At 44.4% G+C, this 27,123-nt stretch overlaps 3 protein-coding genes across 9 annotated transcripts in view; 2 read left to right on the forward strand and 1 right to left on the reverse strand.

Moving 5' to 3' along the window:
• LOC139580722 (serine/threonine-protein kinase LMTK2-like) overlaps positions 1-2,878 on the forward strand; it is a 14,206-nt gene extending 11,328 nt beyond the window's left edge. For all 3 annotated transcript variants that reach the window (XM_071409665.1, XM_071409666.1, XM_071409667.1), the window contains 4 exons: positions 109-289; positions 389-575; positions 668-901; positions 2,354-2,878. In XM_071409665.1, coding sequence (XP_071265766.1) covers positions 109-289; positions 389-575; positions 668-900 — 601 coding nt within the window. In that variant the 3' untranslated portion in view covers position 901; positions 2,354-2,878. The remainder of the gene's footprint in view (positions 1-108; positions 290-388; positions 576-667; positions 902-2,353) is intronic.
• A 1,131-nt stretch (positions 2,879-4,009) lies between these two features.
• Positions 4,010-8,956, forward strand: LOC139580724 (class A basic helix-loop-helix protein 15-like). The gene is made up of 2 exons (XM_071409670.1): positions 4,010-4,291; positions 6,889-8,956. The coding sequence occupies exon 2, from the start codon at positions 6,934-6,936 to the stop codon at positions 7,513-7,515; it is 582 nt and encodes a 193-aa protein (XP_071265771.1). The 5' UTR covers positions 4,010-4,291; positions 6,889-6,933; the 3' UTR covers positions 7,516-8,956.
• A 4-nt stretch (positions 8,957-8,960) lies between these two features.
• On the reverse strand, positions 8,961-26,680 carry LOC139580723 (tectonin beta-propeller repeat-containing protein 1-like). 5 transcript variants are annotated; one of them, XR_011676093.1, is made up of 25 exons: positions 26,538-26,680; positions 24,712-24,944; positions 22,177-22,359; positions 21,832-21,954; positions 21,500-21,625; positions 21,109-21,283; positions 20,794-20,894; positions 20,601-20,702; positions 20,290-20,441; positions 19,542-20,131; positions 19,160-19,305; positions 18,853-19,008; positions 18,598-18,747; positions 18,143-18,300; positions 17,701-17,828; positions 16,612-16,811; positions 15,548-15,627; positions 15,347-15,403; positions 13,044-13,218; positions 12,808-12,943; positions 12,434-12,526; positions 12,205-12,311; positions 11,943-12,062; positions 11,024-11,777; positions 8,961-10,992 (listed from the first exon to the last, which is right to left on the reverse strand). XR_011676093.1 is itself a non-coding variant. In XM_071409668.1 (24 exons), exons 2-24 carry the CDS (start codon positions 24,934-24,936, stop codon positions 11,598-11,600), a joined length of 3,663 nt encoding a protein of 1,220 aa, XP_071265769.1. In that variant the 5' UTR covers positions 24,937-24,944; positions 26,538-26,680; the 3' UTR covers positions 8,961-11,597. The 5 variants fall into 5 exon arrangements, 1 of the variants encoding a protein (XP_071265769.1); XR_011676096.1 differs by having other exon boundaries at positions 8,961-10,406; positions 10,737-11,777; XR_011676095.1 differs by having other exon boundaries at positions 8,961-10,374; positions 10,673-11,777.
• Positions 26,681-27,123: the final 443 nt, after the last annotated feature.

Raw genomic sequence — 27,123 nt, forward strand, 5'->3', positions numbered from 1 at the left:
GTCTCAGTAGATGTTTATTTATTTGTATAAAATACCAAGTTGTATGTTGAAGAATAACATAAAATTAACTGCCTTTTATGTGAAAGAATCATATTTTTCTCCATGCAGGTATGAAGACTTCCAGTGCTGGCTCTCATCAGGTGAGAGGGGCCCCCAGGCCAGCCCCGTAGCCCCCCACCGCAACCCTGTGACCCCCCAGCCCGGCCATGTGTCATTAGAAGTGGACGAACCTGTACACGGGAGGAAGGTGTCTTTCTTTGATGATGTCACTGTCTATGTGTTTGATCAGGTAACTGCATCTATCATACAGATAATTGGTATTTTACATCAGAGTCATGTTTTTATGCCTACAGTATCAACATCATTTCATTTTGAACACGCTCCATAGGAGAGTCCCACCAGGGAGCTACAAAGTCACTGGCCAGAGACCAACAGCAAAGAGACCAAGGGTCAATCTCCAATACCAATTTACAGACACACACCTGAGACCAATGATCAATCCCCAATCCCGCCCTGCAGCTGTGTCAACCATCTACCTCACATGGCAACCTCAGGGGTCTGCTTAGAGGACAATGGTATGTCTTTATCTCTCTTTCCTGATGGTGATCTCTCTATCTGTCTGATGACATATCTATCTGATGGTGGTTGTGTTTACGCTGCCCTACAGGTCTTGGTTTAGAATGGGAGGATGACTTCTCCTTCTTGGACAGCTCCCACAAAACCAAGATGGCCGATCACCATCTTATAATATCAGAATCCAGTATATCTTCCGCATCCCCCCACCAGACCTCCACATCCTCACACCAGAGGTGGAGTTGTCCATCCACCCATGCCTGCTCACAGTTGAGACCTTCTAGTCTGGTCCTCACCCACGTCACTGATGCTGACCTGGAGCAGTGAGGCAAGTGATTGGCTGCACACTTGTTTTTCTGTCACCCAGAGAGCCTTGGGCTCATGGAAAAAATTACTTATCCTCTCTCCCTCTCCCTCTCCCCCCCTCATTTCTCTCCACTCCACTCCTCTCCCCTTCCCTTATATGATTCATTATTTAATGGATTTCTAGCTGGAGAGTTTTTTCTTCTTCTCTCCAACAGTTCCAAACCACCTGTCGGTTGGTTACACTGATATCACAAAGCTCTGTAACAGTACATTGTCTGACTCAATAAGCCTGGGCTGTGTAGTAGCTAACAGCACAGCTGGCCACAGTGAAAGCAATAGATATCAGATCTGTGGCTCTGGCTGGAGTTGAAAGCATGTTATCTTCTTCTCAGTCAACATAAAGGCCTATTGTTCAGCCCAGTCAACAGACGTCTAGTTTTACTACTGTCTTATCAATGCCGCCGGTCATGCTCTCGTGCCACATTCAGCCTCAGGCCAAACGAAAGTGAAAAGGCTATTCCATAGGTTTCTAAGACACAGTGACTTCATCATTACACAATGTAGTAAGTGATGTAGTAAATAGATAATATTGATCTGTTTTTATTCTTTTATAATAAGAAAAAGCAAGGTTTGTGTAGACTCTAAACAGAGAGGTGTGATGAAAAGGGAAAGATGAAGGGAAGGAGAGAAGGAAAGGAAATGGAAGACAGAGAGAGGGGGAAAGAAAAGGAGAGGGCCCTTTATTTGTCTAGCTATTTCAAGGGGTGTCCTTGAGTCCATCTGTGGGCTGCGGACGGCTCTATGGCCAGTGTAGGTGGAGGACAAGACAGGATGGCACTCAACTCTGATCCGCATGTTCATGCTTGGATGTCGGCATCCGTGTGCCTGTGTGTGCGTGTGTTACAGTATTTGGTCCAGCTTGTAAGACCTGAGTTTGCTTGACTTATTTGAATGTATACCCAGTAGTTATTAGTTAATAGAGCCCGTGGGTAAACTAAATACATATGGTTGTCCTGAGGAGAAACTGAACAAACGGAAAGAAATGTTCCACAGAACCTGAAGGGTGGTTTGGTTGATTAGAAGAAACCTGGCAGGACCAGTACTAGTGTTCACACACATATACACATATATGCATACACACACACACACACACACACACACACACACACACACACACACACACACACACACACACACACACACACACACACACACACACACACACACACACACACACACACACACACACACACACACACACACACACACACACACACACACACACACACACACACACACACACACACACACACACACACACAAAATAAACACACATACTCAAGGACTTCACCGCTGCACATTTTGCTGCTGGGAGCTGCTCACCTGTGTCTGACATTCTCTTTAGATACCGGTAGAAATGTTTGTGGAACCATAACACTATATCATACAGAAGTCTGGCTTTCTTGTGTTTTAGCCCAGTATCCACCACTGGGGATGAGGTCTAACAGCGTGTTTGCTGAAGGAAGACAATGTGATGGAAGACAAATCTCCAAATAAACAGAAGAACAGAAGAGCTCAACAGTGGGACCTTGCTGTTTCACCACTAGTAAACACTACACATACTCCCTTTACATTCTATGGGCCCACTAAGGGTCCAACTGCAGGGGTGATAAACCATCCCTTTTCAGGCTACTGTACCACCAAGAGTCAGTTGTTTACCTTTCAGGGCTGTGCCTGTCTCCCAATAAGGATTAGCCTATGACACATTAACAATAACAGAGGGGTCTGATGATCAGAACATAGCAATGGTGACCTGATAATCCTACATTGAATAAATGGGTCCCAACAATGGAAATCTCTTGATTCACTCATAAAGTATTTGACAGCCTGCATATTCAAAATGTAAGAACATTTATCAGGTTTTTCATCAGCTAACTACTGTACTGATAAGAGCTTGATGTTGAAAATAAAATAAAATATTTCTACAGTTTTCATTTTATTTGTTTCCCCTTGCCTATTGTGAAGCGTACCTCAGTGATAAGTAATACCACACACACACACACACACACACACACACACACACACACACACACACACACACACACACACACACACACACACACACACACACACACACACACACACACACACACACACACACACACACACACACACACAGACGTGTATCACAAAATTCTGTATTCAAATAGAAAAAGAAAATAGATGAATCAACATAAAAATCTTATAAAATCCCCACTGTGAAAATTGATGAGCGACAATTATTTTTTTTTTCTTTTTTTTTTGATGGGCTACTTGGAAGGATTCAGAAAATGAATGGGCGGGTGCAAGGAGTGGACTGATACATGTGGAAAGCCTCCAGTTGATTTTGACCAATGTCAAATAGTTGACCAATGTCGATAGTTTTAGCCCTGTTTATACTTGGTTCTAACATGCGTCATTTGTTGGTCATGTCTGGATAGGATACAGCTTTTGTCAAATTGACCTCAAAGTAGATTTTTGGGGCGTTTTAGCTAACCCATTTCCTAATCTTAACCTGATTCTTCTAACCTGCTACGTTCATTCTCCTAACCTGCTGCATAGGTTCTACTAAACCTGCTACAAAAAGTAAATTGTGACAAAAGCTGTATCCCTTCTAGACAAAACCTAATTTGTCCTGATCTTGTCCAAAATCGAATTGTGTCGACATTTTAAAGACAGGTGTAGACTTTTAAAATACACATTTTGATATGATTGTCATTTAATCTTACTGACCACCTCTGGAGTGGTCTTTCAAATCATTTTCATAATTTGCATACAGGGAGAGACCAGGATATCTGGTCACAATGCGGACACAGTGGATGGACCTAGAGAGATACATTTTACTACCATGTGTAGATCAGAGGAGGCTGGTGGGAGGAGCTATAATGGCTGGAATAGAATAAATGGAATGTGTCAAACATGTAGTTTCCATATATTTGATGTGTTTGATACTGTTCCCAACTACTCCATTCCAGCCATTACAATGAGCCCGTCCTCCTATAGCTCCTCCGACCAGCCTCCTCTGGTGTAGCTGCAAAGGCTTCAATGTGGGCACAATCAGAATGTTGATAAGACCAGGACAAATGAAGCATGTTAGCTTCATAGCCTCAGATGTAAACGAGGCGTTTGGCTACGCACGGGCACAGATGACCACGTCCGGAGTCTGAGCGCACTCCCATTGGCTAAGCGAGCGCAACGTGTACATTACAGCAGCGACAGGTACCTCACATGCGACAGTTATCTTTCATCCTTGGATCAGAACGACAGACGCTTCTTCCACTCAACCGAAACTTTAATTCAGAGGATATTATTGATGTTTCACGGTGAAAACTATTCTTCTACATACACAGGCATCTTACTTTCATTTTTAAAGGTAACTAAAATGTCAATTTGTTGTCTATTCCTTTTTCTCTTTATTGAAATCTAATGAAGTTGTATTAATTTAAGATGTTCACTGTTTTCTCAACTTGATGAATGCTAACTATTTACTTTATGTAAATGATTGGTGAGCGTGGGAGAAAGAGAGTATGAGAGAGTTACAACATTTATACAGTAGGGGAGACCGGGGAACAAAGTAACAATGCTAATGCTTGGTTAGTGTCTCTACAAGCCTAAGAAGTTTTGTTTAAATCCAATTATTGACAAAGAATGGGTTTCGAGGCCCTAAAGCAAATATACTTGACACCTCTCTTTTTAAAATTTGTATTATTGACTTGTAGAACATTCTCCATGCATCTAAACATACAATCAGGTTCAAAATGATTGGCACTCTTGATAAAGATTAGCAAAAAAAGAATGTATGAAATAAATCATACAAATTCTGAGTTACAGTATATTGTATGCAAAAAAAATGAAATTATATTATTTTATACTAATACAATTGCTCATAGAAATACTTTTTTTATGAACAAGTAATATATATTTTTCTAAAAAAGATTGACACCCATGTTTTCAATACCTCATCTTGCAAGGATGATGGACCTGAGCCTTTTTCTAATATGTTTTATGAGATTGGAGAACACAGTGTGAGGAATTTAAGACCTTTCCTCCATACAGAATCTTTCCAGATCCTTGATATCCTTTGTCTGCCCTTATGGACTGCCCTCTTCAATTCAAACCACAGGTTTGCAATGGGGTTCAAGTCCGGAGACTGAGATGGCAATTGCAAAATGTTGATTTTGTGGTCAATTAATCATTTCTTTGTAGATTTTGATGGGTGCTTGGGGTTATTGTCTTGCTGGAAGATCCACTTGAGGCCAAGTTTCAGCCTCCTGGCAGAGCCAACCAGGTTTTTGGTTAAAATGTCCTGGTACTGGGTTCAGAACTAAGATAATAACTTCAGAAAAAATGGTAAAATGTATACTTTTAAATGCTAATATAAAATAGGCTTTATTATATTGATACACTGAGTTGTTGGTCAATATGACATGCCTTAAAAATGCACTGGAAATATTTGTTGTCAATTTAGGGCTAGATTCAATCAGTTCTGCCTTAACTTGCGATAACTGGCAACTGCATGTTTTTATTTAAGGGATGTCAGAGGTGTAACTGCGTTGGAGCTGTCAAATCAGCAGACAGCTCCCGGCGTAATACCTAACTCAGACATTGCCATTGGATGCGCCAAGTCGCATTAGTAATAATCCCAGCATTGTTGCAAGTTCGAACACTTTTTAATATATGTTGTAATCTACACTTCGATTAGGCTGATATACTTAATAATACTTATTATTTGTTGAATTTGCTGGTGTAGTATAGCAGAACAGCCACTTGCAGTAAAAAACTTTGAGTCCTTGAAAGGCGCTATATAAGTCCCTTGTATTATTATTAGTGTATTCACCTGTTACCATGGTACATGAATAGCATCTGATGAAGCATAACAGTATAGACAGCAGGGGTTCAAACTGTAGAACCCAGTTCCTACATTTGAATATAAAAATGTATTTTATCAAACAAAACTATGCTACATTTTATCTCTGGGACCCTCAGGATGACAAATCAGAGCAAGATTACTGAATGTAAGTACATTATTTACCTTCAGAGGTGAATGTATCAAACCAGTTGCCGTGCTAAGTTTTTTTTGTGCACTCTCCTCAAATAGCATGGTATTTTTTCACTGTAATAGCTACTGTAAATTGGACAGTGCAGTTAGATTAACAAGAATTTAAGCTTTCTGCCCTTATAAGACATGTCTATGTCCTGGAAAGTTTGCTGTTACTTACAACGTCATTCTAGTCACATTGGCGCAGGTTAGCAACAACCGCCCCGGTATAGGGACACCGATCCCGTAGATCCTTAAAGAGGTTTTTTAAATTATGAGATGGCATACACAGGGGAAAATCTCTCTACCAAACGTGTGCTGTTCTTTTCTGGCCCGTTTGTTATAAGAGAGTAACCTTGAGTCGGGTATTATCTGGAGCCTTGGGTAGCCTGCAGCAGGATAAGAGAGGTGGAGATTACACACCCAACATTATGGTGTTTTCACACACTGGCTGATTAGATAGATGCTGTGTTTCTTAAATCTTCATTTAAAACTGCGAATAAAAACAATGATAAAAGGGCCTTACTGTAAAATAACATATAATGCAGGTATTCCTCATCCTCACTCATCAATCTAAGCTTATACGTCAGGATACAGGATGTAAACGGTACAGTAAAATGCTTATGGATCATAAACAGCAGGATTAGTTCCATTAGCTAATTACAATGTAATTACAGTGTAATCAGCATTTATAACTTCATTGGGTTGTCATTTTCTAGTAGTTTTTATGAGTAATAATAAAAACTCAAGTCTAAGCCATGAGATTGGAAGGGGATAAAATGGTGCTCAAAAAGCCGGATATTCCAACTTGAGTGTTTAAACTCAACTGTAACACTGTAGCCTTCAGGGTAAAGGCCCTGCCCCCTGTTTGCTTATTTCTTCCATGACAAGCCCTTTCTATAACCAGTTGTTGTTTTTCTCATCTTTCAAAGCTTTTGGCAGTGTGAGGAAGAGGGGTAACTGAATCAGGCTGAAGGATGAAGTCTAAAGGGAAGGCCGCTAAGTCATCCAGAAAACCCTGGACTGGGCCAGACCCCGAACCAGAGACCAGTGACACCAGTGAACCAGGCTCTAGCGAACAAGAGGGCTCTGAGGCTTCGGTCCGTATCGGAGGCTCCTGGAGGGGGGTCTTGAGGGGCGGGGACCGCGAGCAAGGTAGAGGAGGAGGGGTTGCCACCCACAACCCCCACAGACGCCGACGGTCTCACAACAGCAACAAAGAACGCAACGTCCGGCGGCTGGAGAGCAACGAGCGAGAGCGCCAGCGCATGCACAAACTTAACAACGCTTTCCAGGCCCTCAGAGAGGCCATCCCGCATGTCAAAATGGATAAGAAGCTCTCCAAAATCGAGACGCTGACGCTGGCCGAGAACTACATCAAGTCCCTGACCACCATCATCCTGGGGATGTCCAGCGCCCGCCTGCCCCCCGGGGAGACACCGACAGAGGCTAGCGCTGCCAGACTGCTCCAGTGTTACCAGCAGCACCTGGAGGAGGATGGGGAGGAGAGCTTGTCTCAGTTCCTCACCCAGATTCACAGCTTTAGCCAGGAAAGCTAACAGCTAGCAGGTGCTAACTCAACAGCCGAAGGGTTGGAGCATCCATGCTTGACTTGGGGAGAGAATCTCAACTGACACCCTATCTCCCATATTGTGCACTGCTACTGTACTTATGACCGAAAGTAGTACACTGTATGGGGAAAGGGTGTCATCTGAGATGCAGCCTTATACTCCACCAAGCTAGTGAGCTATAGTGACATACCTGACATCACCATGCACTAAATGGAGCATACAAGAACTTAACTCAGTAACTCTATTAGACAGTGGTGGGAGGTGATTCTTAGCACCATACCCTTGACATTAATTCTAAGAGAACATAATGGTGGAGTATAAGTGAAGACAGACAGAGAGCATCCTCCCACCTGACTGGCTGGCTGAAGCAAAGCACCTGTGGACTTTGTCAGTCTAGACATAGGCCTAGCATGAATAGTGACAGACAGAATACCCAGAGGACCATGATAAAACATATCACTTGGATTCTGACTCTGATTGGTGGTGAGAACCAAGAGTGGACAGACTTCTGACCGACCAACGTCGAAGAACATTTCAGTGCCATTTTATTTAATCTGTTTCATTTCATTGTCTTTTATTTTCTTAAATTTTTCTAACTGCTGATTACTGTAGTTAATTGGTCAAAAATGTAAAATAACTGATTGTCAAAATATAGTTCATTTTCTAACTAAAAACCAGCATACACTGTGGCCCTCGGGGCCACAAGCTGTGTAGATAGGACAGGCCACACCTGCTGTAGATGAAGACTTGTTTTCAACCAATGTTTGTTTTCCCTGCTGAGCACTGCCTCTGGACACAACAGTCACATACAGGACAAGGATATGCTTACATAGACTGGTCCTACAGACTTTAGTCAAATACTGTACTCTTTAAGTAAGGAAAATAAAACATCATAATTTAAATCAAGTGCGAATCGTTATGACTGTAGATACATATATGTATACTGTATATAGGTGGGAAAAACAGTTTGAAGGGTTGAAGCAGGGAATTGAACCCATGCCTTCGGTGGGGAAGCCGGCAGTTACCACTAGACCCACAGGCTCTGCAGAGATATATATATGTACATGTCAGAATTGATGTGTTGACCAAGTTCTCTATGACCCATCTCCAAACTGCAATGGTATTTTGTAAGTGTATTTACAGATCTGTAAAATGGTCCTTCCAACGGCAGGATAGTGGGTTCGATTCCCGGGATCACGTGTATGTAAAACGTATGCATGCATGACTGTAAATCACTTTGGATAAACGCGTCTGGGTTATTATATAAAAACAGTGGTGTGTGTGTAACAGGTGAATTTGATATTGAAGACATATTTATGTTGCTCTTACAATGTGTGTTTGAATTATATTGTAATATCTTTGTAGCCTGAGTTCTGAGTCTTGGATCATGAGAGTTTTGGATCATGAGAATAAAATAAATACAATAATCTTCCTTATCAATAATCACATTTATTGAGAGGACATTGACCATGCACACTATTGGAAGGAAGAAATATACACATCAATAACAGCCTTGTTGGGGTTAGAATAGTACCTGATTATAGTATTTTAATTGACATTATAATCAATAAAAACAATGGAATCATTTTTTAAACGGACAAGTCCTCCTCTAGAACAAACACTTAAAGTTTGGAATGTGAAGGGGTACACCACAGCATGACAAGCATGTGCCGCTCCTTTAGGATGAAGCCTGTACAGTTCTAACAGTAGTAAGTGAAACATTTGTATTAGGAACTGCCATAGGAAGATAAAGTGAGAGTTTTCACAGACATACAGTTTTCTGTACAATCAATTATTTGTAGTTCCAGTATATCAGTGATAGCTATTGGCTTGTGGTTTCCATTTAGAGAAGATCAATTAATGCCCAAATGTGCTAGTTTCAACTTTTGTGGTTTATGGATAACAAAGGACTAATATTTGACCTTTTTATATGCCAACGTACAATAACAAACCTTGGAATATCCCCATTAAAACATTTATAATATACTCATATACAGATTTATAACAAAAATATTTATTTGTTCTTTCCACCAAACCTTTCACGTGTGTTGCCTGTCAGTCATTACTGCTACAATCGTAGAAGGTCAAAAACATGCCAATAATAGCGTTTAGGAGAACTCTTATTTACCTGAGAAATAAACAGTTCAACTTTAAAGCCCCGCAAAGACATCACTTTCCAAGCAATTCACACCTCGGTCCAGTGTGAACTACACATTGCACATTTTTCATGAAAAGAAGAATATATACTTTCTTTTCGAGTGCTGTCAAAAATACATGGGCATACAAACTCTTCACTGTGGCCATCACAGATACAAACCATTCAGGGGGAAGGCCTAGAACTGTAAAAGCATCATGTGTTATCAAACGTTAATAACAAATTATTCTCGTTAAATAAATCCTTATTGTTTTTGGTGTGACTCCAGTAGAATCTCGACCTGTTGCCAGCAGGTACAAAGTAGTAAGTACTGTAACTTCCTGATACAGACTTTTTATAATAAGTCACAAATAAATGGGCCGACAGTGACGCTTTCTTACCCATCTTAACGTCGCCCCAATCACATTGAATACCCCCCCAAAACACATATTATTTTTAAAAGATAAATCAATTACCACCATAACATAAACAACAAAAATCTACTCACATAATACCGTACACACCAAACACACACATAAAAAACATTCAACCAAACAAAAACCATAAATAAAACAAAAAGTTATCTTAAGAGCACAGATTTAAACGTAGACTCATATATGAAGTAGATGCAGAAAGTAAACAGCATAGTGTGTCAATTTCCTTTGTTTTGGTCCCGTACCTACCACTCTCTACCAGCGTGAAGCGAACCGTACCTACCGGTCCAACAGCGTGAAGCGATCCGTATCTACCGGATACGGTAGATGTGGCTCAGTTGGTAGAGCATGGCGCTTGCAACGCCAGGGTTGTGGGTTCATTCCCCACGGGGGGACCAGGATGAATATGTATGAACTTTCCAATTTGTAAGTCGCTCTGGATAAGAGCGTCAGCTAAATGACTTAAATGTAAATGTAAAATGTACCGCTCCAACAGAGTGAAGCGATCCGTACCTACCGCTCCAACAGAGTGAAGCGATCCGTATCTACCGCTCCAACAGAGTGAAGCGATCCGTACCTACCGCTCCAACAGCGTGAAGCGATCCGTATCTACCGCTCCAACAGAGTGAAGCGATCCGTACCTACCGCTCCAACAGAGTGAAGCGATCCGTACCTACCGCTCCAACAGAGTGAAGCGATCCGTACCTACCGCTCCAACAGCGTGAAGCGATCCGTACCTACCGCTCCAACAGCGTGAAGCGATCCGTACCTACCGCTCCAACAGCGTGAAGCGATCCGTACCTACCGCTCCAACAGCGTGAAGCGATCCGTACCTACCGCTCCAACAGCGTGAAGCGATCCGTACCTACCGCTCCAACAGAGTGAAGCGATCCGTACCTACCGCTCCAACAGCGGAAGCGATCCGTACCTACCGCTCCAACAGCGTGAAGCGATCCGTACCTACCGCTCCAACAGCGTGAAGCGATCCGTACCTACCGCTCCAACAGCGTGAAGCGATCCGTACCTACCGCTCCAACAGCGTGAAGCGATCCGTACCTACCGCTCCAACAGCGTGAAGCGAACCTGTGTACATGCGCAGATACTGTGTGTGACTTGCATCTCGCTCATCTGAATATTTGCGGTGCTGCTCGTGGCAACGTCTTTTAGCTGAGTTAACCTTTAAATTACAATACCGCAATGTTCAAAGACTCAGTGACACGGTTTAAAAACGACTTTAGTGCTCTATGTGGGAAATACTGAACATGATCTGCTAGCTGTGAAGAGAGAAGGTGATTGGCTGAGTCAAGTTGAAGGTGCGGAGATAGGGTTCAAAGGTCTTTTAACACAGCCAGGTGATAGGTCAGAAGAGCTGAGGATGGAGCTGGGAGCTACAGTACAGTGTGGAGGGTGGGGTAGTTGCATTGTGGCGTATCTGAAGAGAGAGTTGGGCTGAAGACAGAACAGAGATAGTGTCCACTAGCAAGTACTGTAGGTGTGTGTGTTTAACACCGGACAGCGTTCCCGTTCTCCATCTCCGTGATCATGACAGGGAGCAGGCTGCGGGGTGGAGGGGGGCGGAGGGGGTCCGTTAGGGAGGCGGTGAGGGAGGGCGTCAGGGAGGGAATACGGACACGAGGAGCCTCAATGGAGTTCCCTCTCACGGTGATGTGGTCCCAGCCACCCTGAGGAGAGAGAGAGGAAGAGGGGAAGAGAGAGAGAGAAAGATAACAGATGAAGAGAGAAAGTCAGACAGCCCCCCCACCAAGAAAACCTTCAAAGTCATTGGCGTCTCAGAAGCATGTTGATGGGTTAGGGTCAGGGTTAGAGGTAAGGTTAAAGGGTCTCACCCCGATGCCGTAGTCCCACGACTGTCCCTTTGGGTCCATGGGCTGAACCCCCAGACGGTGGCAGACTGTCCCACAGCTCAGACTGTGGCTGCCTTGCACCTTGTCAGCTATGATCCACACCTACACAAACACAACGAGAAAGGTTGAGTTACTCAACACAGTGCAATGTCAAGAGCGTTGAATTTTGAGAAAAGAGAAAGTCCCTATGATTCATTATTGCTGACGACAACCACCCAGGTTTTAGATTGTAGGTTCTGCTCACCTGGTCTAGAGGTCCTACGGAGACCTTGCGTACATTGTTGCAGATGTGTTCCCATGATGATCCCTGAGGGTAGCTGGGAGTCAGGCCCTGTCTGAACCACAGGTTACCTGGATGGAGAGCACAGCATTAAAATCATGACAGAAATAAATCATTGAGATGGCACAACTAATAGACAGCTGATAATAAAGACAAGTGTCATAGTAAGTCATGAAATTATTTTCTGTTGTACCATTTTGATCCACAGTGTAGACCGACGTTCTCCCTACAGACACCTGTTGGAGCTTCTGTCTTCCAGGACAGGGGATGTGGTACCAGCAATCTCCTGCAGGGGGCAATAGTACATTAAACAGCCAGTGGTTAGTCTACTTTCATCATAAGGTGCATCTCTGTGATATGAACCAGAGCCCAGAGAGGTAAGCTCCTCCAGAAAGGAAAAATTGAGCCACAGTATTACTGCAAAGCACTTTGTGACAACTGCTGATGTAAAAACAGCTTTAGAAATACATTTCAGTGACTAACTGAACTGTTGATTAGCAGTAAGACTGGAGGGAGAACCCTGGGTTCTGTCAGAGAGTGTGGGCTCTGCGTGGTTCTCTGGCTGACCTGCAGGGCTCTCTGAGGACACAGAGCCCCTGTAGAAGGCAGATCCATCCCTGGCAATGGCCCACACCTGGTTGGCCCCCCCGATGGAGATAGACTTAAAAGGCTGGTCTGTGCCCACGTGAAGCCACGACGTCCCCTAGGAACACACTCAACCACTTCGGTTATCAAATACAATGTGTGCGTATTCACAGTGAACATGTGTGTTTACATATTGTGTGTGTGTGTGTGAGACTTACGGCAGGAGTCAGTATGGTAACCCCCAGTCTACAGAGCACGTCTCCCTTGTTACTGATGGCCCACAGAGGGATCGGCTCAACACTGCTCTGAGCTCCACACAGGACGATGGTCACGTCACTCAACAAGATGGGCGGGACTTCTTGCCACGGCCCTGTGGTCGTCAGTTTACACTTCCTGTCAGAGGAAATACACTATATATAAACACACAAGTATGTGGACAGCCCTTCAAATGAGTGGATTCGGCTTTTTCAGCCACACCCGTTGCTGACAGGTGTATAAAATCGAGCAAACATCCACCATGCAATCTCCATAGACAAACATTGGCAGTAGAATGACCCATACTAAAGAGCTCAGTGACTTTCAACCTGGCACCGTCAAAGGCCGCCTTTCCGAAAACTCAATTTGTCAAGTTCCTGACCTGCTAGAGCTGCCCCGGTCAACTGTAAGTGCTGTTATTGTGAAGTACAAACGTCTAGGAGCAACAACTGCTCAGCCGCGAAGTGGTAGGCCACCCAAGCTCACAGAACAGGACTACTGATTGCTGAACCGCGTAGCGCGTAAAAATCGTCTGTACTCGGTACACTACCGAGTTCCAAACTGCCTCTGGAAGCAACGTCAGAACAAGAGCTGTTCGTCGGGAGATTCATGAAATGGGTTTCCATAGCCGAGCAGCCACACACAAGCCTAAGATCACCATGCGCAATGCCAATCGTTGGCTGGAGTTGTGTAAAGCTCGCCGCCATTGGACTCTGAAGCAGTGGAAACGCGTTCTCTGGAGTGATGAATCACGCTTCACCATCTGGCAGTCCGACAAACAAATCTGGGTTTGGCGGAAGCCAGGAGAAGGCTAGCTGCCCGAATGCATAGTGCCAACTGTAAAGTTTGATGGAGCAGGAATGATGGTCTGGAGCTGTTTTTCATGGTTCGGGCTAGGCTCCTTAGTTCCAGTGAAGGGAAATCTTAAAGCTACAGCATACAATGACATTCTAGATTATTCTGTGCTTCCAACTTTGTGGCAACAGTTTTTATTTAACCTTTATTTAACTAGGCACTGGACGACAATGGGACAATTGTGTGGCGCCCTATGGGACTCCCAATCACGGCTGGTTGTGATTCAGCCTGGAATCGAACCAGGGTCTGTAGTGATGCCTCTAGCACTGCGATGCAGTGCCATAGACCGCTGCACCATTCGGGAGCCCAGTTTGGGGAAGACCCTTTCTTGATACAGCTTGACAATTGCCCCGTGCATAAAGCTGTGTCCAAACAGAAATAGTTTGTTGAGATTGGTGTGGAAGAACTTAACTGTCCTGCACAGAGCTTTGACCTCAACCCCGTCGCACACCTTTGGGATGAATTGAAATGCCGACTGCGAGCCAGGCCTAATTGCCCAGCATCAGTGCCCGACATCACTAATGCTCTTGTGGCTGAATGGAAGCAAGTCCTCGCAGCAATGTTCCAACATCTAGCGGAAAGCCTTCCCAGAAGAGTGAAGGCTGTCATAGCAGCAAAAGGGGGACCAACTCCGTATTAATGCCCATGATTTTGGAATGAGATGTTCGACGAGCAGGTGTCCACATACTTTTGCCCATGTAGTTTACAAGGGTTGTTAAAATAGGAGATAAGTCGCAACTAGACCAGTGTACCACTAGTTAATTAGGTGTGTTAGTACTGGGATGGAGCAAAAACATACACTTCCTGTAGGTCCCCAAGACCAGGGTTGAAGAACTCTGTCCTAGAGCTAACCTAAGGTCAGTTATTGTGTTTCCCTCAATGTCGAAGGTTGGGATTTAGGTAGAGTAAAGCTGATCCTAGATATGTGCTTACGGGCCATTTTTCTACCTAGAGCGCAAACTCAGGGTTGTTTAAACAGAGTACCGAGTCGGCAGAATGAGGCAGACCAGACCATTGTATATCACCTAGGTGGGTGCTACACTTCAGTAGTGGACTATCCAGCCTACCTACAGAGGAGTAGACAACGAATGAGGTGCCTGATGAACAGCACCGGGCTTGTCTAAGTAACTGACTGACGCTGCTCCCTCTCTGTGCCATCAAAGCTCCATCCTCTGAAGTACTGCCCAGCCTTTCTGAACTACCCTGCTCAACAACACCTCGTCATCTGACGCTGTGGATGACCATCGCCCAAGACCTGCCAGATCTCCACATTTGTTTTGTTTGTTTTTTATCTTTGAGATTCTCTTTGTAATGAAAAGCGCTATATAAAACAAATATATTATTATTGTGTGCTGACTAAATAAACAGTGATGAGGGAACAGAGCCATTGTTGTGTAGTAAGATACAGTACCTGGCCCATCGTCTACGACGAACAAAGTCCTTCAAGGTCTTGTGGCCATGATACGACCTGGAAGAGTACATACAGAGAGAGGGAAAATACATGACAGTGACGTAAACAAATATTATGGTTGCTTTCAAGCTGGGAAAAGATTCAGCTTGATGTGATAGATAGACCAATGAATATGTATTGGGGAAGGTTAGGTACACTCACGTTGGGAAATCAGCTGCGTATTGCCAACCCTCTCGGTCTGTCCCCCCGGAGATCCCATAGTCAATGGTCCAGTCTGCTACCTGATAAGAGACAGAGCAGTTAGCAAAACAAGTGTCCCACCCTGATCAGTTTCACCTGTCCTCGTTATTGTCTCCACCCCCTCCGGGTGTTGCTTGTTTCCCCCAGTGTATTTATCCCTGTGTTTCCTGTCTCTCTGCCAGTGTATTTATCCCTGTGTTTCCTGTCTCTGTGCCAGTGTATTTATCCCTGTGTTTCCTGTCTCTCTGTACCAGTGTATTTATCCCTGCGTTTCCTGTCTCTCTGTACCAGTGTATTTATCCCTGTGTTTCCTGTCTCTGTGCCAGTTCGTCAAGTCAACCAGCGTGTTTGTCCCCGTACTCCTTTTGCTATTTCCTTTTTGCTACTCCTCCCGGTTTTGACCCCTGCCTGACTCTGGACTTCTTTCCCGCCTGCCTGATCATCCTGCCTGGTCTGACCTTGATTCTGCCTGCCCTTCAGTACCTTTTGGACTCTGAACTGGTTTTGACCCTTTTGCCTGTCCACGACCATTCTCTTGCCTTACCCTATTGGATTAATAAATATTGTAAGACTCCAACCATCTGCCTCCTGTGTCTGCATCTGGGTCTCGCCTTGTGTCATGATAACAAGCTTTGTTTGTAGGACCGTTTTAGACATCTACCGCTACTGTGTGCATGTTTAGTTTAAGTTCAAATGTGATACTGTCCATAGAGCTCGCCAGCTTGTAGTCCATGACCTTTATGAATTATGAAGCCTTTAATGTGCTCGTTCTGATTACATAAATGCAAAAAAAATACATTGGCTGATGAAGATAATCTCGTTTAAAAAAAGTTTACGGTCTCCTAAACCTGTTTACCACAGACCTTATTTTTTCTATTTATCCAAAACTTCTACAAAATCCCCATTAATTTCTCCATAGGCTTTGACCAACCATGGCAGAGTTACTGCCTACAAAAAAGTTGTCATTACTATTGCTCTCTATTGAGGGTGAAATTGACATATTTTGTCCTGCTAGTGATACCCACCCATGTCCAGTGAGGGGATGGAGGCTTGGTGTTGGCCTTGGTACACTCCTGCAGTCCTGTTGCATCACTCCACATGTAACGGTCTGTTGGGAGGCCTCTGTTGGTGTAACCTGTGACTGGGTTCCACCTCTGGTTCTCATAGATGTAGACACACTTCACATCTGTCTGGGTGTAGATGTTATCTGTGCTGCTGGCCAGACCTGACAAAGACAAGAGAGAGATTATAGTCAGGAGCTGAGATCAAGTAGAGCTGATAAATACCCTTTCACCCTGACCAAACTGGCCCTGCGCATGTTGATTTTGTCTATCCCCACCAGATGCGATCATGACACACAGGTAAAAATAACTAATCTAAATGTGAGCCAACTATATCAATTTGGGGACTGTTCGAAACACAAAATATACATTCGTGGTCATTAAGATAGCTTGCTAATTTGTCCTGGGAGATAAACATTGGGTTGTTATTTTACCTGACATGAATAATATGGTGCCGAGTCATACAAAATGGTGTGTTTCTCTATTCTGACGATTAATTCACAGTGGCGCAGTGGTCTAAGGCACTGCATCTCAGTGCAAGAGGCGTCACTACAGTCCCTGGTTCAAATCCAGGCTGTATCACATCTGGCCGTGATTGGGAATCCCACGGGCTGCTCACAATTGGCCCAGTGTCGTCCAGGTTTGGCCGGGGTAGACCAAATAAGAATTTGTTCTTAACTGACTTGCCTGGTTAAATAAGGTTATATAAATAAATCTTCTCTCCTCATTCATCTTTAAAGCACCCACATGGGTTTGTATGCTCATGGAAACCAATGAGTAGGTGGGAGAGGCGTGACTAGCAGCGCATTGAGCGTCTCAAATAGAACCAAGTTCTACTTTAGCGTTCGGCAAGGCAGATGTTCGTTGACGCGCGTGAGCAGTTTGGGTGAAATGATTGAATAACATGTACGCATTAATTTATTTTCCAATGCTCGCTCACGCAACGTTGCCAGTTTGGTTTACCTGTTAGTGGCTATACAGTACTTGGTCATGTTTAGCATATGCTTTAAGTCCAGTCCAGTAGGTTTATGTTTAGTATATATTTGTGTTTACCCTGGAAGAATCCCCCTCCATAGCCGCCGGTGTAGACCCAGGCAGTGTGGTCGTAGCCTACCCCCCACACCACCCCCAGACTGTTACACTCCACCAGACGTAGGTGGCCCCCCACCTGATGCCAGAACCTGCAAACACACACACAGACAGGGCAGACAGGGAAGACAGGGAAGACAGGGAAGACAGGGCAGACAGGGCAGACAGGGCAGAGCAACATGTGGTTAGAGACAAAAGAAAGAAAAATATACAATTTTCCAGTGACTGTCAACCAATGTTTTATCAGTTAAGACTATTCAGTTGTAAGTGCATATATCTGATCAATAAATATCTATCTATTTATCCACAAATAACTAATTCATGATGTACTGCAGGTTTGTATTCATAGGTCTCATTTATCAAGCCTTTATAAAGCATTGATAACAGCCCAGAGGACATGTCTTACATCTGGTCACATGGTGTGGGGTAGGGACAGGCTTCCAGGCTAGGCGAAGGCTCACAGACGAAGATGTCTCCTTTACAGGTGACTGACCAGATGGCTTGTTTAGAAGGGGGACCCTGGATCCCCCGGGCGTCACAGCACGACACACTCAGCAGGGCCAGCTGGGGGTACAGAGAAACATAGTCAAGACATTAAGGCCCCACTTTTACCAAACTACAACTTATAAAGGACGTATATACCATACATAAAGTCTTCATAAGCCCTACATAGAGGCAAAGTCATACTACATAAAAGGTTCATTTAAAAAAATGGTTATATCTGGTTCTTTGTGGCATAACCCTTTCGCCATCCATAATTTAGCATATCATTTGCTTATGAATAAAACATGATATTATGTGAAAATGGAGCACTGTACTTTGTGACAGGTTCAGATGGAAGACAGTCATCATATAACCTACCCAGTCATGCATCTCCACCTCAGTGGCAGCAGCCAGTCTGATAGGCCACCTCTGTTTGGTCCTCTCTGCTGTGTAGACGGCAAACGTGTGTTTGGAGTCATTCAGCACCGGCACCAAGATAGTCACCTCGTTGATGAACGCATGCAGATACTGGAGGGAGGGAGGAGAGGAGGAGAAAACGAGGACTAAATAACTCATCACAGAAAACACCCACACACAGGCACACATACACAGGCACTGTGCCCCTCCCCTCACCTTCTTCTCCTCATTGAAGTTGTAGTAGAGGAAGAGGATGCCGTCCTGGTTTCCCTCAGGCCCTGAGAACTGCTCCAGGGCAAACCTCACATCCACCCACTTATGGGGCTTCCAGTCCCTCCACCACTGCATGGTCCCTTTCTTCACCCACACAGACTGGGACGGAGGGGGGGAGGGAGGGAGAGAAGGAGGGGAGGGAGGGAGACTAATCAACGTCTATACAACAAGGGCAAGTCATAAACAAAACTCATTAAATCAAGGCAAGCAACCAAAAAGTAGCATTTTTAGACGTTCAAGTTGTCGGTACCTGTTCTACGGCCTGTTCGTAGTGTTTAAAGTGGTCCATCTCTCTCTTGGAGCGTTCGCTGAGCTGCTCATAGATCTGTTTCCGCCAGGCAGCTGTCTGGGCTGGACTGATGGACAGACTCATGGACTGGACTGATGATGCCAGGGCTAGGAGAGACAATAAGACAAAGGTCCAAACTTGATCAACAACGTGTGAGGAAACACTCCAGTGGCTCAACAACAACAAGGAAAAAGCAGAGAGACACTGTTACATCAGGCAGAAGTGTCTATTCTGGTTTAATTGCGAGTTGCAGCTGGCGTTTTGCTTATTCCTAGACTTGTTTTAATATACAGGAGAAATACCATTTCAAAGCGATACAATATCTACAGTATCTGTGTCTCACCTGTGGCAGAGTTGAACCAGTTGAGCTGGGAGTGACAGTTCACACCACAGCCTCCTCCACTGACCCATGCCCAGAGCGGGTGTTCATCTGCCCCATACGGCTCCCCCTGACACAGGGTGTAGGTGGCCACCGAGGACAGACTACAGGTGTCAGCCGAGTCCCCTCTCACCACGGCAGGCCCCACAGCCAGGTGAGTCTGGGTCTCTTCCAGGTCCACGTTACTCCACTGGGGGTCCCCAAGCCCTCCAGACAGGCTGGGGGAGAGAAGCAGGGCCGGAGGGGGACACTTGGCCTCCGGTTCCCGAAGAGCGACTTCCTCTTCTGGGATAGAGGGACTGGCAGTGGTGGCAGCGGTGGCCCCCTCCTGTTTGACCTCACGGTCGGAGAGCATCTCAGAGATGAAGCTGTCGCTGGTGACCTTAGGGATGCGTGGTTTGGGGACGTCGGGGTCGATGGGAGGGGGCTCAGGGGGAGGAGAGGAGGGGCATGACCCTACTTCTAGGACCGCCCTCTGTGGACCGCCCTCTGTGTCCGAGTCTTCACTCATCACAGACTGGGCTTGGACCTCACCACTGAAGAAACAACCAGCACTGTGGGACGGGGAGAGAGAGAGAGAGAGAGGGAGAGAGAGAGAGATATTAGTATTACGCAGAGCACCCAGCTAGCAGACTGTTTGGCTAATCGTTTTATGTAGATGAGATTGCCCAAGCATTGGAAATGTGTCACAGTATTCCGTGTCCATGTCCACCTGTGCAGACTGCTAATGCTGGCGGAGGAGTGGGACCTGATGTCTCCGTCTCGGGGCACGTTGACAGCCTTCCAGGCTTTACCACTCAACTCACTGGAGGTCACACCCTGACGGAAATACACTGCCCGGTCCACACAGCTAATACCCCACACCTGGACAGAGTCAGAACAAACAGACATTGACCTGTGTAGAATGCCCGACCAAATATGTTTCAGCACCATGGACAAAGTGAATCTTTATAAACCACACTCAGAGAACTTACCTGACAATCTATTAGAAGGTCTGTTAATAAACATTGATCAAATCCTTACCTGGTCGTTGAGGCCCACGTTGACCATGACCATCTCCCCGACCATCCCGATCCAGCCTGAACCACATGGGTTATGGGAGTTGATGCCACGCCTGAACCATACCTGACAGATACAGAGAGATAATCATCAGGAACTTACTGCTGACAAGGGAAGCGTTAGAGAGCATACATGAGAGTGTTTCATATAGTCTTACTTTGTTGTCCTTGGTGACGGCCCAGACTACGTTGTCCCCCACAGCTACGTGGATGGCCCCGGTCTCTGGGTTGGGAGAGTCCACCACCACCCAGGACGAGCCTGGCAGAGAGAGAAGAGGAGGAAAGACACCATTAGACACACTCCCAGGCTCTCTCTCGCTCACAAAAATGTTTCCTCTCTCCATCTCTCTCTCCCTTGCACACACACAAACAGACACAAACATGTGGTCTCTCATTCTCTGTCTCCTTCTCGCTCTCTCTCTCTCTCTCACACGAATACACACACACACACACTTCCTCTGTTAACCAGCCACCTTGTGGGCAGTCTCTGGTGATGCCCTCCCTGACAATGAGTTGTCCCTCCCAGAGCACAGCCCAAACCAGGTCCCCTGGCCCACAGCTGATCTGCACCACCTCCCCAGGCAGAGACACCTCCTCCCAGCCATCCCCCTCTGGGCTGTGGTGATGGATACCCTCACGAAACCACACCTAATGACCCAGATCATACACACAGGCAATTAGTCAATCAAATTGATTTGTTAGTTTACGAATACATTTGTGTTGTATGTGTGTGTTTTGTGATCTCTGGAGATATGACCTCGCCCTCTGAGCTGTGTGTGCGCGCGTGTGTCCATGCCATTCATGTGTGTGTGCATGTATTAGTGTGTTTGTGTGTGTGCATATATGTGTGTGTGCGTGTAATACCTTGCCCTGTAGAGAGACAGCCCACAGAGACAGCCTCCCCCTGGGCTCCTCACTGATCTCCCAGCCTCCACAGCTGATGTCATTAAAGGGGTCTGGCAGGGGACCACTGTGACCCTCGGATGGGATCTGGTAACACAGAGAGATACGGGTCAACACACACACACACACACACACACACACACACACACACACACACACACACACACACACAGGCCTAAACAAACCTACAGTACATGATGAGTACAGTTCAGTACATGAAGAAAGCATTCACAGCAGAGGCATACAGTTACATCCTAGTTGTGACAGGTGATTATATTGCTCCAAATACACACCTTGGCCCAGGTGTCCGTGGCCTTGTACCTCCTGTAGCGGATCCATCGCCGGCGACGGACACACGAGTTCCACTTCTTGTCTTTGATGTAGGTGGCAGGGAAGTCCATGGCATAGGTCCAACCCTGCAGACACACAGACAAATCCATTCACACATGAATCATCGTAGGTGAGGGTAAGACAATGACATAGAGGAAGGGAAGGAAAGAGAGAGTGAGGGAAAGAGAGAAGGTGAGAACAGAGGGAACGTCTAAAATGGGGAGACAAGAGAGAAAGATACCGATAAAGACAGAGAGAAAGAGAGAGTGAGAGTGTGAGAAAAATAGCGAAGAACAACAGACACTCACTCCTTTCTCTGTGGGTTCTCCTCCAAAGTTCTCGTCGATGTACCAGTCCACCTCCCACTCCCAGTTGGTCGAGGGAAGAAGGAAACTGTCCAGGGGTTGGTGTTCCAGCCCTGTGATGTCACTCCAATGCCAGCGGTCGCTCGGCAACAAGTGATCCGAGAAGTTATCCTTGGGATTCCATCTCTGAGAGAGAGAATTATAAGAACCATAAATGCAGCAGGTGCAAAAGAAGCAGAAATACACACACACACTAGTGATGCGCAGGTCAGCTATTTGTACACCTGCACCCGCCCGCAATTTCTAATAACCCACCTGCAAACACCCGACTATATATGATAAAGTGAAAATCTGCACCCAACCCTAACCCACAAATATAGAAAATGCACTGTACAGTCAGAGGAAGAATGATCTTTTGACAGGCCTTTTTAGATAGGAATATGTTTCTGCTTATATTTTCAGACATTTTGGTAGGCCATTTGTTAGTCAACTTGTCTATAATTAGATACATGCAGCTTCTCTTCTGTCATTACTTGTTGCCCCAGAAGACTAAATAAACAGTTGATCGCCAGTATAATGTCATAAATTGATCGAATGAATGCTTCAATCTAGTTGACGTCGGTAAAGTTTGTTTTCTCTTTCATCTCTGCTTCTCTAGTGGAGCAAAGACGTTTATGGACCAGGGAGAAAATGCAATAACAAAAAAAAAAAACTGGAAAGATTTCCCGCGCAAAATCAGTTTGACCGGTTTTAAGAAAATTAAAAGCTGTTAAATAGACCCAACATGTTGCTGATAAGACTTCAGTTCGGCTTGGATGCATATTTGAAGTGGTTGAAATAGTATCAGCTTCTATGATGCTGATAAAGATAGCATCTTTACAGACAGTCACTAACCGGTTTCATTCTGTTTCATTCTCTCAAGATGAGAGAATGAAATAAATCAAGAATATATTTCTTCACTCCTGTTCCAGAGAGTCAAAATTAACATTTGGTGTATAATTGTACTGCAAGGAATGCTCAATTCTGCAAGAGTTAATATTCTATTAGGTTATGTGAAAGGTTATAGACCTACAGTCAGTGTCCAGATTTCAGTTAGGCTATTATTCCATCCATTTAACCCATTTGAACAGTCACCTACAGTTCCCTTGGCGTACCATTTTAACCTCTACAGGATCGGTCGGGACAGTTTTTGCTCAATATGCAATAATGTGACTAGAATGACGTTGTAAACAACAGCCAACTTTTCGAGACATAGACATGTCTTATATGGGCAGGAAGCTTAAATTATTGTTAATCTAACTGCAGTGTTCAATTTACAGTAGACCCCCCCTTAGTATTTATGTATGTTCTCTATAGTTATGTACTTGAAAATGTATAAATTGACCACTTCGGCACATTTGGTCAAACTCATGGCAGACTTGATACAAAATATTGTGTAGTGATGTAATTCTTCACTGGATCAGTCTGAAACTTTGCACACACACTACTGCCATCTTGTGTACAACGCCTAAATTACACAGAATCCTATCTGGCCTTTCTCTTGCATTTCAAAGATGATGGAACAAACAAAAAAATAGAAAACGCATGCTTTTTTGTTTGTATTATCTTCTACCAGATCTAATGTGTTATATTCTCCTACATTCATTTCACATTTCCACAAACTTCTAAATGTTTCCTTTCAAAATGGTATCAAGAATATGCATAGCCTTGCTTCAGGTCCTGAGCTACAGGCAGTTAGATTTGGGTATGTCATTTTAGGCGGAAATTTAAAAAAAGAGTCCGATCCTTAAGAGGTTCCCGTTTGTGACTGTCGAATTTGTATAGTGCCTCACAATCATCACGCACGACACTGCTATCATCCTCTTTTGCCATTTCACAAGATTTTTCCCAAACATTAGAATACTGTTCTGGCCCTCCTATTTATTTTCAACTCTACATTTCACAGCTTTTTTCTTATTGAATTAAACTCCGACACTGTCATTTTTGCTTCAGTGGATCGAGGTTAACTTTTTCAAAAGCATTTGGCCGTATATTTGGCACGCTACAGTTAGGCCCTTATAGTTTAGGCTTGGGCTACGTACTACATTTACATTACATTTTAGTCATTTAGCAGACGCTCTTATCCAGAGCGACTTACAGTAGAGTGCATACATTTTACATACTGAGACAAGGATATCCCTACCGGCCAAACCCTCCCTAACCCGGACGACGCTATGCCAATTGTGCGTCGCCCCACGGACCTCCCGGTTGCGGCCGGCTGCGACAGAGCCTGGGCGCGAACCCAGAGACTCTGGTGGCGCAGCTAGCACTGCGATGCAGTGCCCTAGACCACTGCGCCACCCGGGAGGAACTGGTACTAACACCAGATAAAGAAAGAAGAACCTCAATGTAGCCTAAAGATATGACTTGCACAATAATTATGCATTTATGGATTTTCTATTAAAAAACAAATCTATATTCAACCCGTTCGGCACCCACCCACACAATATTTCATGACCCTAAACCTGTCCGTCCCGAGGACACACACACACCATGTACCTGGTTCTCGTATGTCTCCTCCTGGTAACGTATGGGTACATCACTAGAGTGGACATTCAGGTAGATGTGGTGGTCACAGGCGATACCCCAGCAACACTGCTGTACGGCTGTCACCCTCTTAAACTCTAACAAGGCATCATGACACTGCTCCCACTGCTGCCCTCCAGTGGACAGGCTGTAAACACGCCCGTACACATCCACTGCCCACAGCAGGGACACAGGCATGGTCAGGCCTAGGGAGAAGGAAGACATAACAAAATAAGATGCCTTGTTTTCATTTAGAAAGAGGGATGAGAAATGGGGAAGAGGAGGATGGACAATTAGCAGAGGTCACAGAGAGGGAGGAGTATAAAGGGGGTAAGGAGGAAGAAAAAGAGAGAGAAAGCGAGAGAGCGAGTTCTCTCAAATGACCCTCCTTGAGAGGCACACACCCAGCCAAACTGCTTGGTCTAATAATAAGGAAATCATGTTTCTAATTAAAACAGTCTAGTGATGTAGCTAGGCTAGCCAGCAGGCTAGTGAGTCTGAATCAGCATGCTCACTGCTGACCTTCTGTTCAGCTCTCCCTCATGGCCCATGGCCCTGCCTCATCTCTCTTCTGGAAGCAAGGAGTGTACAATAAGCTATAGTACAGAGTCTGCCTCTATTCCATCTATCCATGTAAGGGTAAAGTAAGTAAGTAAAAATACTTTAAAGTACTACTTAAGTTGGTTTTGGGGGTATCTGTACTTTACTTTTTATATTTTTGGCAACTTTTACTTCGCTACATTCCTAAAGAAAATAATGTACTTCCTACTTCAAACATTTTCCCTGACACCGTAAAGTACTCGTTACATTTTGACAGGAAAATGGTCCAATTCACACAAGAGAACATCCCTGGTCAACCCTACTGCCTCTGATCTGGCAGACTCACTAAATACAAATGCTTCGTTTGTAAATTATGTCTGAGTGTTGGAGTTTGCCCCTGGCTATCCACCAATAAATGTAAAAAATAAAATTGTGCTGTCTGGTTTGCTTAATAATATAAGGAAGTTGAAATGATTTATACTTTTACTTTTGATACTTAAGTACATTTTAGCAATTCCATTCACTTTTGATACTTAAGTATATTTAAAACCAAATACATTTAGACTTTTACTGGGTGACTTTCACCTTTACTTTTACTCAAGTATGACAATTGAGTACTTTTTCCACCACTGGGGTAAAAGGCTAAACTGACCTTACACTAGTGTCTAGGCGGGGCAGCCTCAACCTATTACATCCTATCCTGATCCCAGTACGTTATGTAATGCCTGGGGCGAGTGCTGCTCTACGAAGTTGTAGCCCCTGTCACAAACAATCAATAAACTAGCCAGAGAGATAACAGAGAGACTCGCCCAATTAACTCGAGAGTCTCTAGATACTGGTACTTGCTAAACTGCAACATTGTCACTCACTGAGAAAATACTGTGGCACATGAATTACGTTTGCTACATTGTAATAGGATGGTGAATGATCAACATTGATACATTGTTGATTATCGGGCACCTACGTGACACATAGTAGCTCAGCTTTTGGTTGGTTTACAAAGTAGTCTACTTTTAGCATGCTAAACTTATCGCAGGTAGACTGCAATTGTAGCATAACAGCTGACTACTGCTATCAGCAAATCTACAATCACATAAAGGACACTCAACCTTACAAACGTGGCATGACTATACATACAATGAATGGCCTGGCTAGCACGGAGTAAATATTAGCTTGACATTGCTATTTAAGCGTTACAGGGAGGCTTACCACTAAAGCACAGCCATAAATGTAATAGTTAGCAATAGCTCATCACTTACCGTGTGTTCTCTCTCATAAACGGTATGGTAAATCACTGCAATTCATTCGTCTATTCAGATTGAATATACCATTAATAGCGATATTTTCTTTAATCCGAAACAGGAAGTGTGGTGTTTTACTGTAAACGCGGATTGGCTGCTGTACCAAATGAACCAATGGCTGAATTTGTCCAGTAGGCGATGATGTGAGCTTTATTATTATAGGGCATTACAAGATCTGGATAATAACATTGGATAATGTAATACAATAGAATATAATACAATACAATACAATACAATATTGCTCTTATCTTTCGTTACCAGCACTGACTTTGCTGATAGCTGTTTTATTGAGGAAAGTTTTACTTTGTGATGTGTTGTTGCACTGACTGTAAGTCTGCTAAATGGACAAACGTAAAAGTAAATTTGGTTAGAACAGAAATGGGCTTTTCCCCCAACACCCTCAGACAGACAGACAAACAGACACTGGATATAACCACTAGGAGTAGAGAGTGGATGTTATAGAATTACCTAGGCATGGACAGTAATGTCCTACTGACAATCCCCAGTGTTGTCTCATGCGTTTCCTTCTAAATGTGTCTTATGA

The sequence above is a fragment of the Salvelinus alpinus genome, chromosome 7 (genome assembly GCF_045679555.1).
Source record: "Salvelinus alpinus chromosome 7, SLU_Salpinus.1, whole genome shotgun sequence".
Classification (NCBI taxonomy): domain Eukaryota; kingdom Metazoa; phylum Chordata; class Actinopteri; order Salmoniformes; family Salmonidae; genus Salvelinus; species Salvelinus alpinus.